This window comes from Denticeps clupeoides, chromosome 8 (assembly GCF_900700375.1).
Source record: "Denticeps clupeoides chromosome 8, fDenClu1.1, whole genome shotgun sequence".
Classification (NCBI taxonomy): domain Eukaryota; kingdom Metazoa; phylum Chordata; class Actinopteri; order Clupeiformes; family Denticipitidae; genus Denticeps; species Denticeps clupeoides.
In genome coordinates this window covers 19043533-19056522 of record NC_041714.1, presented here as the reverse complement: position 1 = coordinate 19056522, position 12990 = coordinate 19043533, and the positions used below count along the sequence as shown (strand labels likewise).

General features: G+C 45.4%; 1 protein-coding gene across 1 annotated transcript; it reads right to left on the bottom strand.

Moving 5' to 3' along the window:
• Positions 1-3350: 3350 nt before the first annotated feature.
• tdrd1 (tudor domain containing 1) lies at positions 3351-12958 on the bottom strand. The gene is made up of 25 exons (XM_028988396.1): positions 12919-12958; positions 11950-12163; positions 10977-11029; positions 10819-10870; positions 10497-10614; positions 10276-10339; positions 10093-10185; positions 9847-10026; positions 9548-9691; positions 9299-9467; positions 8735-8824; positions 8398-8574; positions 8201-8308; positions 7926-8096; positions 7587-7835; positions 7313-7447; positions 6489-6599; positions 6245-6412; positions 5817-6158; positions 5281-5397; positions 5084-5197; positions 4259-4426; positions 3878-4171; positions 3698-3735; positions 3351-3610 (listed from the first exon to the last, which is right to left on the bottom strand). Exons 2-25 carry the CDS (start codon positions 12086-12088, stop codon positions 3557-3559), a joined length of 3348 nt encoding a protein of 1115 aa, XP_028844229.1. The 5' UTR covers positions 12089-12163; positions 12919-12958; the 3' UTR covers positions 3351-3556.
• Between the last annotated feature and the right edge of the window lie 32 nt (positions 12959-12990).

The window sequence follows — 12990 nt, the reverse complement described above, 5'->3', positions numbered from 1 at the left end:
AACTAAAAGCGTGCCTGCGTAGGAGGGCGCTCTTCGCACATTAGTACGTATCTTTGCAGCTCTGTTGATTATTGATTTGCAGCATTGTTGATTAGAAACTTAGTATTGACATTGATTACGACGTTTGCCTTCCACTGGAAATCCATAAAATAAAAGTAAAGTGATTGTCATTGTGAGACACAGCAGCACAGCACATGGTGTGTCCTCTGCTTTTAACCATCAACCTTGGTGAGCGGCGGGCAGCCATGAACGGCGCCCGGGGAGCAGTGTGTGGGGATTCAGTGGGATTCGAACCGGCAACATTCAAGTTACGGGTCCAATTGCTTACCCACTAGGATTTTGTTACCCACAGCATTTATCAGACGCCCTTATCCAGAGCGCCTTACAATCAGTATTTACTGGGACAGTCCCCCCCTGGAGACACTCAGGGTTAAGTGTCTTGCTCAGGGACACAATGGTAGTAAGTGTGATTTGAACCTGGGTCTTCTGGATCATAGGCGAGTGTATTACCCACCAGGCTACTACACCCTATGATTTTCGGTGGGTTTGCATTTGGAAAAGAGGCCTTTTAGATCCAGAACCCGCTGCTGTCTGCCTGTCCTCTGATGATTTTGTGCTTCAGAAGGTGAAGGTGAGAGCTGTGAAAGGAGGAGACTCATACAGACTTCCTCATGTTTCTAGATGGGAACGTTTGGTGCTGCGCTGATCTTTTTTTAGCAGAAATAAACTATAAAACGTTCTTTTTTAGGAATGGGAGAAAAAGACAACCACTTACTGTGGGAATGAGCTGCAGCCAATCAGAAGAAGACCAGGAAGATCTCCAGTAGGTCCTTTTTCTCAGGGGGATGCTGTCTTTGATATTTTTTATTTCCACTCATGTCCTCAATGGCCACGTTCCCAATCAGAGACACTGACCGTGGTGATGATGTCCTGTCAGTCTGTCCCCCACTGGGACAAATTTTATATGGAAAAGCTTCTGCATTTTTATGTTGCTATTTTTTATATGAACGCATTTCACCAGCTCCCAGAACAATCCTGACTGTAGCCTGCTTTGTGTATGATGCTGATGTAAACACAAATTTCAGACTTTTTTTATTTTTATTCTAGACCAAATATATTAAAATAAAATAAAAATAAATGTGCAGACCATTAGTAATCAAAGAAGTGATACGCATTTTATGCGCTGAGCCACTAGGTGGCGATGTGCAGCCATCAATTGACCGTTGAAGATTTACAGTGAAGGGCAAAGAACATTTAATTGTTTTGTAGAATACGGAAGAAGATTAGGGCCACTAAAAATAAATAATAATATACCAGAGATTATGTTTATACTAGATTAGAATTATACAATAAATACTGCACAGTCACACACACATGCTAGCAGCTCAGAGGGAAAAAAAACTCAGAAACTGACCAAGGTTGGAACCAGTGTCCATATCAAGTTACAGGCCACCTACCAAACACCACCACAATAAAACAAACATTTTGCAGAATATCTGTCCAGCTCACCCCAAACCATCTCTATTGGGTTCAGGTCCGGTGACTGTGAAGGCCAGGTCTACACTTTTGGTTAAGTACATAACTCCATGTGTTCATTCATAGTTTTGATGCCTTCAGTGAGAATCTACCAACGTAAATGGTCATGAAAATAAAGAAAACACATAGAATGAGAAGGTGCGTCCAAACGTTTGGCCTGTACTGTATGTATGATGATTGTCATTGTGATAGAGTGCACACAGTGAAATGTGTCCTCTGCATTTAACCCATCACCCTTGGTGAGCAGTGGGCAGCCATGACAGGCGCCCGGGGAGCAGTGTGTGGGGACGGTACTTTGCTCAGTGGCACCTTGGCGGATCAGGACTTGAACCGACAACCTTCTGATTATGGGGCCACTTCCTTAAACGCTAGGCCACCACTGCCCCACTACCACTGTGTAGAATGCAGCGTGTATTATGGTGTTACACCCAGTGGATTTGTGAAGAGGATACAGAAGGCTTCATTCACACTCCTCCATCTTCAAAAAAGCCAAAGGGGGTCTGTGAGCATTCTTCACTGCAAGATTAGTGCAGAGACGATAAGAATAGTCACTCCACTCTCATCCACGAGGGCTGAAAGCAGATGGTGGACACAGCGATTACATTAACACACACATCAGCTTTGAGATGCGAGGCTGGAGGGGGGTTTGGGTCAGAAATTGGGGGTGTCAGACATGCAGGAGTTGCTTTTCCATTGTGCACGTTAGACATATGAAGCCTCACGATACCATCACACGATTCACCCAACCACCAGGGGCTTCTGGGAAAAAAGAAAGAGCAACAAATAGAAGGACAGATAGGGCCTATTAAAAACAATCCCCTCTGTTTCATCTGTGACAGCAGATCATCTGTTGCAAGCCTCCATGCAGAGACTGTTTATTAAAAATAGTCCTTCTTTCATCTTGCCCTCTGGAGAAGATCTGAGGTATGAAAATTTTATGTTTTTGTAAATTCATTACATCTATTAATGTTCTGGGTAGACATACAACGCTGGCCTAAATTTGGTGGCAGTGGATGGTCTGGTGCAGAGCGACTGGGGAATAACTGCAGTGTGTGGTAGTGATGGGCATGGCAGTTCTTTTAGATGTATTGAATCACCAGAATAGCTCGCTTTAAAAAGATTTGTTCACAGCTTCCCCCAATCATTCAGTGCTTGGCAGGAGGAGCCTGCAACTCCGACTTCCTGAACTTACACACAGTTGAAAGGTTCAGGTTTCAGTTCAGGGTTGCAATCAGAGGAAAATGATTCAGGAGAGTGCAGTTCACAAACCCAATTCCTTCAATCAGGCACCGGCGATGTGGAAAATTGTGGAAGTCACTCGGCTCAGAACGTCCTCTTTAAGGTTTGTCTTTTGAACAAATCATTTGTGAATGACATGTCACACTGTTGAAATGAATAAATCTTTAATGTTACAACCTCTGTCAATTACTAACAAGTAACATTACAGAAGAACTGGTCTTCAAACCACAGAGTACTACTGGATTATTGAATCCAGTGAAGCCATTTTTAATGGCTGTTTTTAGGCTTCTCTCCTGCTGCTGAAGAAGACACATTTACTGGTCTGGTCACCACATCACTCATGAAACTACTTTTTGTTAATTATTTTTAGTGACTAATCAGTGTTCTGTATATTCTGAGACTTTTTTTTCCCCCATCAACCCCACCCCTTTCCTCAACGCCTCAGCAGCTGCATCCACCCTGCAGAACATCTGAAGGATATTGATCCTGAGCTCACAGGGGAGAAACGTCACGGGACTGCGAGCCATGGCCCTGGTCTTAGACTGATCAAGAATCCCCACACAGAAACTACCAGGTTCTTTCGGTGATAGATCAATATTCCAATAAAATCACAAAACCAACAACAAACAGAACTTTACTGACTTTCAAACAAGGGTGGAAGATGGAACACAAGGTGGATGGATGGAAAACAAAAACATGAAGCCAGCAGTCAAATATAGTTTTAAAACCCCCAAAAAATGAAAAATAAGTGCAGGAACAGCAAGTGCACCAACTTCACTACTCATCCAGCTGAACGCTGCAGCAGGAGCAGAAGCAGCTTCTCCACACGATCCAGCTAGGAGGTAAAGAAGTAAAGAAAAGCACTTCAGACGCAGCAAAACTAGACATCCATTTTCTTATTCCAGGCCGGCATGATTCTCACCTTCTGGTTTAGATGTTCGCAGCAGCAGGAGGCTGGAGCTGCAGGAAAACCCATAATAATATTTAAAAATTTAAATGTTCAGGATGAATTGGTTCTTTTATTTGGGTTCTTGGTTAAATGTGAATGCATGGCCTCTCTAAAGACTCGATGCAGAACTGATAATCTCATTTATGAATTTACCAGCCCTTGGACCATCCAGAGTTTCGAGTTTGTTATCTGAAGGACTGGGGTGCAGACTCTCTTCGGCAGGACTCCTGGAATTAATGGCTGAAGCCAGAGCCGGACCGTCCAGTGGGTTCTTCTGGCAGGCCAGCAGAATAGAGGACACCTGCTCCACGCCCCAGCTTAGTCTCAGCAAGTTGGAGGTGCCGTCGAAGCCCTGGGCCGTGGCCTGCAGCTCGCCACCCAGCAGAGACGTGAAGATCTCCAGCGCCTCCGCCGGCCAGGAGGACGGAAACTTCTCTCCTTCACCGCCTGGGAGAGAGAAGAGTGGAGAACGATCATTACAGGGTTCTAATCCCTCAGCCTGTAGTAGATACGTAGATGAACAGCACGAGTCACCTGCGAGGGTGCAGCGCACCGTCTGGAATGGGGGCTGCAGGAGCTGCGCAGGAACAGGCAGGATGCTGGAGTACGGAACCTTCTCCACGTTCCCATAGTCGGCGTATACAACAGTGACGTCCTCGTCCCTGGTGTCCACCACGATGGCTCGGTACCACGTCTTGTCTCCTAAACAAAAATGTGGTTCTTTATGACCAAAATGATTAAATTATTATGAAAAGGTTTATATAAATTAGCAGGGGGCGCCATGTCTGCTGTGCAGCGATTAAAACACAATGCAACCAATTCTCTGCAAAACAAACATGTAACTGGGTGCAGAGCTGGACGACACGGTTGAGGTGGGTCCAGAACTCTTGACTCTAGTGTGTTGTTATCCTGCTGCAGGCCTGGAATCACCTTCTCTGGAAGAAACATGCAGCTGCACAACATTTTAAATCTCCTGCTGGACTGATGTAAACTCAAGTGGCACAACTGCAGTGACAAATTCCATTATAATTGGGTATTTTCAAATACATAATTTAGCAGACTCACAATCAGGAGCATTTGTAATAAATTATGAGAACTTAAAGAGGAAGCATTTGAATAATAATAACATTTGTCCTCATATGTCACTAATCTAAATTCAGGTCACTACAGGTAAAAAAAAAAATAATTTAAATGGTTGCCATGGGAGACTATATCAAAATGGTCTGGAATGCCTCATGACTTGCTTTAAATCAATGTCGATTTTTCTCTGCAACTAAAGAAAGAAGATGAGCAAAGAGGAAACGCACAAGGGTTTTTTTAAAAAAAAAAAAAAAAAAAAAAAAAAAAAAAAAAACACACCTGAGAAGAGCGCGCAGCAGGCCGCCCCCGGAAGTGGCCGGGCATGGCTGGGTGCTGCCTGCCTGCAGTATTTTCCCACCTCGATCATCAGTGCCTGCATTCCCTCTGCCTTCACTGCGAAGGCAAACATGCAGTCGGTAATAATACCATGTAATCACGGTACCAAAAAAAAAAAAAAAAAAAACAACAACCCTCACCAATGCCAGGGTTCATGACGAAAAATAGACTGGGGCTGATAACAGCAGCAACTCGGGGAGTGAAAGGCTCATTGGGGGGCAGCTCTGAAGTCTTCCAGTCCAGGGCAAACGCTGCAGCTGATGGACAGTTTCATGTCAGACAATTCCAGAAAATATGGGGCGCAGGGTTGGCCAATGGCAGAATTTATGCAATTTATGCAAGAATTTAGTCAACAATGAAATGCTCCAGTATTTCTACATAAACTCTATGAAAGGGGTCTGAGTAGAAAACTATTTCAGTAAAAAAACTGACAGTATTGAATAGATGCAAACACCCAAATGATTTATACTTCATAAAACACATAATACAAGGCACTGATGTCTGGTATGTTTGCTTATTGGCCAAACAGGTCCTAATATATGCAATTGGCTGTGAAATACTGCCCCTGTATGATTAATAATCAGATTATAAACATCTGAAGAATAATCAGATTATAAACCATTTTTAAAAATCGTTTTTTTAAGCACTTTCTGGAAAACATCAAATAGAATCTCACAGGATGCTGCTACAGGAGTGGACTCTGCATTTTTCATTGCTGGAGCAGCCAGAACCTCTTTCTGATTGGTGGAAGGGAGAGAGCATGCGACCGCAGCTTCGTTCTTCTTTGGGGATGCAGGAGAAAGTGATGTGGCAAGGGACTTGGTTGGCATAGCAGTGGGTGTCGCCAGACGTTCCATGAGGAGTGTTGCAGTGATTATGTGGCTTTCACTCTTCAGCTCCACCCCATACCCACGCTCCGTGATTGAAAGGACACGCCCCTCCAACTGCTTTGCCTCACACAGTGCTCGAAACCTCTGGATCGCAGCCTTGCTCCACTGGCCATCATATGGCTCCACCCCTACAACACACACACACACACACACACACACAGGACAAGAAAATATAGAACACGCATGCGCGCTTGCAGACATGCACACACAGTACCTGCCAGACAGCAGCGGATTGCCTGGAACGGGTGTTTGAGCAGCCTGGAGTCAACAGGTTTCAGCTGAGATGGGTGGAGCTCACAGGTGTTTCCATAATCAACAAAATATACCTGGACCTTCCCATCATGCCCCACGGCCTTCACCATGGCTCGGTACCAGTTCCCATCTACAAACCAACAGCAGAGACCGCTGAAACAACACTAGTCCCTGTAATGCCCCACCCACCACGGCCCCGCCCCTACCAGTGAACCGGGCACAGCAAGGCTCTCCCACAACTGGGCTGAACGAGGAGTCCGCAGCGTCCTGGCAGTGATTCTGGAGATCTGCAGATATCTCCACCAGTCTCTGCATGCCTGCAGCACACAGAGTAAAAATCCTATTCATCACATTGTCTTATAAGATAATAGATAATATAATAAAACAAGATTATGACCAGTGACGAGGCTTTTTAGAAGATCTAAAATGTACAGCATTTACCAGACGCCCTTATGCAGGGTGACTTACATTCAGTAGTTACACTGACAGTTGGTGTACAGGCACTGTGTTCAGTGACACTCCGGTGCTTCAGGATTCATTTACATTTAAGCCGTTCATCAGACGCACTTATGCAGAGTGACTTGCATTCAGTAGTTACAGGAACAGTCCCCGTGGAGACAATCAGGGACTTGCTCAGGGACACCAAGGTAGTAAGTCGGATTTGAACACAGGTCTTCTGGTTCATAGGCGAATGTGTTACCCACTAGGCTACTACCATTCGAACCAGCAACCTCCCGATTATGGGCCCACTTCCTTAACCACTAGGCCATCCACTAGGTCTTGCTCATGGGCACGATGTGATCAGTAAGTGGGGTTTTGTGTTTTTCCTGGTTCACAGCAAGTGTGTTTGTAGCTTTGGTGGGTTCAAATGTAAAATGAAAAACCTGTGAACCAGCAACAGGGTTGTGGCCGACCAACACTGGTTCTTACAGAAACCAGCACAGTGTTGAATCAGAGACTGTGTCCCCACAGTGGCGATAAAACCCTAAACACCACTGGCCAAAAAGAAATCCTTCTGAGTTGATGCTACCTTCAGAATTGTAGTGGTAACAGTAAAATTCCCCCGGGTTCTCAATCATGCTGACCACCAGCGCCACCATCTGGCCTTCTGAGGGAAGTTCAGCACATGACCACTGCAGCTTCTGTTTTACTGGTGTACTTGCTGCTAAAACACATAATACAGGAAATTCTGATTATACAACTTCCCACCCGTATCGAGGAAGTTGAAAATAATCAGTAACTGCAGTCTTGCAAAAAGCTCAAAATTCTAGATCTTATTTCATCCTATTTTGTGTTCTGGGTACCTGTGGGCTCCGCTGGGGAAGAGGGCGAGTCTGTTAACCACGCTTCCAGAGTTTCAGGCACAGCGTGACCGGAGGAGACCAGGAGCTCGGCGATGTTGCTCTGAGGGTCGCTGACCTCGTCAACCATGGCCACCAGAGCCCTGCCCTCCCACTCCCCGAGGATCTCCACCCGGATAAAGCGGTTACACACCAGCATCTTGAGCGTAATCACCGCCTCCTCTGACCAAGTGTCTGTACGCGGCCGGACGCCTGCGGGACACGGACACGCACATACACAGCAGGATCAAACATATGGCGCGTTCTTCTTACTTTACATGGTGGCCGTGAGTTCCACAATACCAGCCAGAGAACAGGGGATGGCCTGAGCGGGCAATTCCAGGAGCTCGGTGCTGATTGGACGCAACCGGCTGAGCTCCACCTCCTCAGAGTTGCCGAAGTCGATGTAGCCCACACAGACGCGCTCCTCGGAGGAGTAGGCCAGCACTTTGGCCCTGTACCACTGGCTGTCCTCTGCGAGAAGAGAAGAGAAGCAGCATCAGCACCTGCACCGGCTGTAGAATCAAAGTGACACAGGAAGCCTGAAATTTCTGCGGAACCAGGAACAGAGAACGAACCAAGGAACTGGGAACAGCAGGCAGTTCCTGGTGCTGGTCGGAAGTTCTCGCTGGCCTGTGTGTTCAAGCAGTGTTCTCTCAGCTTTATCTGCATCTCCTGGATTATACCTGATCTCACACACACACAAACCATCTTCATCTGGCCAAAAAGAAAACAGTCTTAGCGCAGTATCCAGTTCTCAGTATCCAGAACTCACTGGTGTTCTCCAGCTTCTGGCAGATTATCTCGTAGGGTGACTGCAGGTGGGTGACAACCGATGAGAAGGTGTCACCTATGCCCTGGCTGAGGGGCTCGGGGGGTTGGGCTTCAACGTTCTCGTCCTTGTCTCCCAACAAACGCTTGAAATTCTCAAAAGACGCGTTCAGGATGGATTCTGCAGTGAGGGAGAGGCTTAGCAAAACTGCACAAAGCCTACAAATCTTTTTCAGACGTTATATTTCACAATGTGCCTGCGAAGATGCTCAAAATCCTTCAAACACCAATCCCATCATTCTATATCAACCTGAGTATGTAGACCAAGGTCAGCTTCTTACTAATTTCCTGCTCGGTGCGGGGTTTATTCGGGACACTCGCCTCCTTTGTAGCGTAGCCCTGTTCTATGAGGAAGCTGCTCAGGGTCTTTCCTGGGAAAAGAAGGGGATTTAAAAATAAATGAAATATATAAAAGACATACCTAAAACAATTTAATATTGAATATTTGAATTAGCCCCCACTGAAGTCATAAACAAGTTTATTCTGTCTGAACGTCAAGTAAACAAAAAAAAAGGTACAGCTATATTTAATTTATATAAGTGAAAATTGATTGTCAGAAACGATCACCAGTTGATCACCAGGAAATGAATACGTTAATTTATAAGTTATTGAAGGGCAACATGTCCCACACTCATTTATCTATTTTTTCTTCCCACATCAGGTAAAGCCCAGGGGTTTTTACTTTAATGGTTAATAATTTAATTAATCTTTTGACGTTTCATCACTTCTAATGAAAGATAATTAAAGAAACGAACTGAACAGGCCAAACTGTCAAATGGTTCACATCAAACAATGCAGAATTAATGAAAAAATTGAATAAATGCATGGATTGTGGAGTTTAGTACCAATCTGAGCAAGAGTCACATCCACAGGGAAGACAGCACTGTTGTCAAGAGCCCCCACAATACTGACAGTCAGGGTCTTCCCATACACCAGCTGCCTCATGGCGATGTTACACTCCCCGGTCCAATCAGTCATCACCGGCGTTACCGCAGCAACGCGGCACTGCAACGCCTGCCGACAGAGACAACAGGAAGAGCGTTCGTGGGCGACAGCAGCTCTCAGAGTCATGGTGGAGGGCAGGTGGAACTCACACAGGGGGCTATGGGGTCGACGCCGGGGGGGAGGGGCTTGATTCTGTCAAACGAAGCAACCTCTTCGTTTCCAAAGTCAATGTAGAGGACACTGGCTGACTGCTGCTCTGCATCCACAGCCTGAATCAGCCCTCTGTACCAGTTCTGGTGAAGACATCAAACGGGACACTGACATTTACAGCTGAGTCCAAAAGAAACAGACTTCTTCCATTTAAAAATACTCCTGAACAGTAAACATTAACTGCTCTGGACATAAGGTCAGATTTCTGAACAGACTTCTGAGGTTCCTCATCTCATACCTGGTCCTGGGTGTATTTCACCGAGCAGATCTCTCCTTCCTGCGGACGGTACAGGGAACATGCTGAGGTTCCAGAGAGCTTCTGCAGCTCCACAGAGATGCTCCTCAGGGCGTCAATCATCGCAGCAGACTGCACGTGGATGAAGAACTTCCCGGGGCACCTCACTTCCACTATTGTGGCCTGTATGTGAAGGTCAGATAATCAACTCCCTGCCTTCAGTAAATAAGACTAGAGAAGATCTTTCACCTGAATCTCAGCTCCTTTAGAGAGATTGTTCTTTCTCAGATCCTGCACAAATACTCTCTTTTTCTGACCGCCGCCACCGCAGTTCCCCCGAACCTGCGCAGATAAGGCTGTTACTGACCACCGTGGACGAGTGGGAGATCAGAATCATGTATTGAAGCTTAAAGAAGGACAATGTGAGAATACCATCAGGTCTAACTCTCTTGCTCCCCCTGCAGGGGTTGGGGGGTTGCACTCTGTCAGCTTCTGGCTGAAATAACAAGTCAATGACGTGTTACATTTTTCATTTTATACATCCCTTCACGTCCATGGCCCCTTTCTCATTCTCAGGAAAAGCACGGCATTTAAAGAGGCTGTGCCAATACTGCATTCTTCAATATCGACTTATTGAGTTTGTGAGCCACAACCTGGGGTGGACTTCAGGAACGCTGGACTTGCAGATATGACGATGGGCCTTCCAGTCCTCCGCCTGACATGACACGGAACAGTAGCAAGTCTTCTTGCAGCGAGTGCATCGCAGTTTGCCTGAAATGAAGTCAACAATCTGTTCAGGCAGAACATCGGAAGAGATGAATGAATGGGCCTTTAAAAAAAATACAAATATTTGCAGAAGAACATGAGTCAACAAGCTGGCGGCTCCTGATGGGGCCAGGATCACGAATGGAACTCATCTGTCAGCACAGTGCTTCTCAAGATGTGACCCATGTCCGCTCCTGCGGTTTGGCTCACCTTGCTGACCGCAGTAGTTGCAAAACTTCAGCGTGACTGGTGCAGGTATCATCTGGAGGGAGAGAAAATGGCAGCATGCATCTGCAGATGAAAGCATGCAAAGACCACATTTCTGCAAGAACTACTCAGAACGGGAGCAATCATGCAACAGTACGTACTGCGGAGGCGTCCTTGGCAGTTGGAAGAATGTGGTCCCTTTTGTTTGTTTCTCCTTCACATTAAAAATACAGTATGACAATATGAAAGAGATTGTCAATCATGTTAACCCAAAAGCACAATATAACTGTCCTTCATGCTGATATAGGGCTGGAAAATGTCTCAGAATCAATGTAACAATATCAATAGGTTTATTATTTAAAAAAAATGAAATAGCCGTCACATTTTATTATACTAGTATAATGGCTTTGTGTAATTATTACATGCCGTGTATGACTATGTATGTGACAAATACATTTATTATTATAGCAACATATTCATACCTAGATAGAATGAGACTAAGAATTAAAAAATCCAGTATATAGGTAACATCACAATAGTCAGATATGAGGATGTAAAACATCAAGTGCAGCTTGGAAGTGAGCTTTTATGAAAATGTCACTTTGTGAGATAAATTATCATTAATCAGAGTTCCCCTAGCCTGTCTAATGTCCTGCAGTAGCTAGAAACGGCAATAGGTGTAAAGAGTGCTTTGGCCATTCTGCTTCGCCATTCAGAGAGCGGCAGCTCAGACGGTCGGATCTGGAATTTGTCCCCTTATGTTGTCATAAGCGGAAAGGTTACCTCGTGCTTTTTTCGCCCAGAGAATTTCCCGCCCCTCCCCTAAAACATGATCTCCACCGACTGTCATGGCTTCTAAACGTGTACAGCATTGCAGTTGCTCGGTTATTGGATGTAAAACTAATATAATTCTGTACCAGGCTGAATTTCGGAAAAGAGACTTCAGATACAGTATTAGGGGACCACTAAGACTACAAATAGCCAAAAAAAAAAAAAAAAAAGTCATGTCATGAAAGCTTTCATCTGCACAGGACAATGTTGAGATCTGCTGGCCTTGCAAAATTTAAAATGAACAATAACTACAACACCTAGAAAAAGACATTGTATTGTGTGGGCTAAACAACAATACAGTACCACTGGCTGGATGGCGGTCTGGCTCCAGACCACTTCCCCGACCGGTCAGCGGCGATGGCACCCCCACACCAGGCCAGGTGGCAGGTCTTCTGAGGGGAGGGAGGTTGGGCCTCACCAAAGACGTGCAGGCGTTCTTCATGCTGGAAGCTGGGACAGGATCCCTAGACTGACGTGCTGATTGGCCGCCTCCAGTCAAGCGCTACGGTTTTCCCTCCTGTTTTTTTTTTCAAAAAAATCACTCTATGTGAATTCCACTCCAAACCGTCGTGGGATTTGAACATGTGAATGTTCAAATCCCACGACGGTTTACACGGGCAGAGCGACAACATCGATAAAGATGGGTTGGAAGACCAGGGTCGGAAAACTCCGACCTATACGGTCCTCGGCGACAGGAGGCCACAAGTGTCCAGACGCGAGCCCGGACCTGCTGGAGTGTGTCGAGTTTTCCTTGTGGGGTTAAAGAGTCGACATTGGGCCGGTCCGCCTTTCCTCACCGCAGCGGCCATTTTTCCCGCCGCGTTCTAGGACACTATCGCAACTAATCTTTTATTTTATCTCTGTTTTTTTATCTTTATTTTATCGGTTTTAGTCGCGTCGTTACACCCCCAATCGTATCAAGTACAAACGACATTAACATTTTGTCACCATTAAGAACGCTCATCGCCACGTTGCTTCTGACGGCACAAAAAAAAGTTAAATAAACGCCGAACGCCAAACACTTAATATAAACGAGACTAAACAGATGAAACAAAACACACGATGCTCCATTGATTAAACATTCCACACATTTACAGGTATTATATGATGTTTTTACGCGTTAATGACCCCTAGAGGGTCTAACCGTTAACTAGATTACCTAACTATTTAAATCTTAAAAACACTCTAAACGCTGTACATATAAACCAGCGTTGGATCACTTTAAAACTTAAATAAAATAGACTTTATTGAGGTTCTTTTTTGCCGTTCTACCTTTCTCGACACGCGTTCTTCGTTGTGTCGCCGTTTGATGTGACGCATGCGCAGTGCGTCCGGAACGCTCTC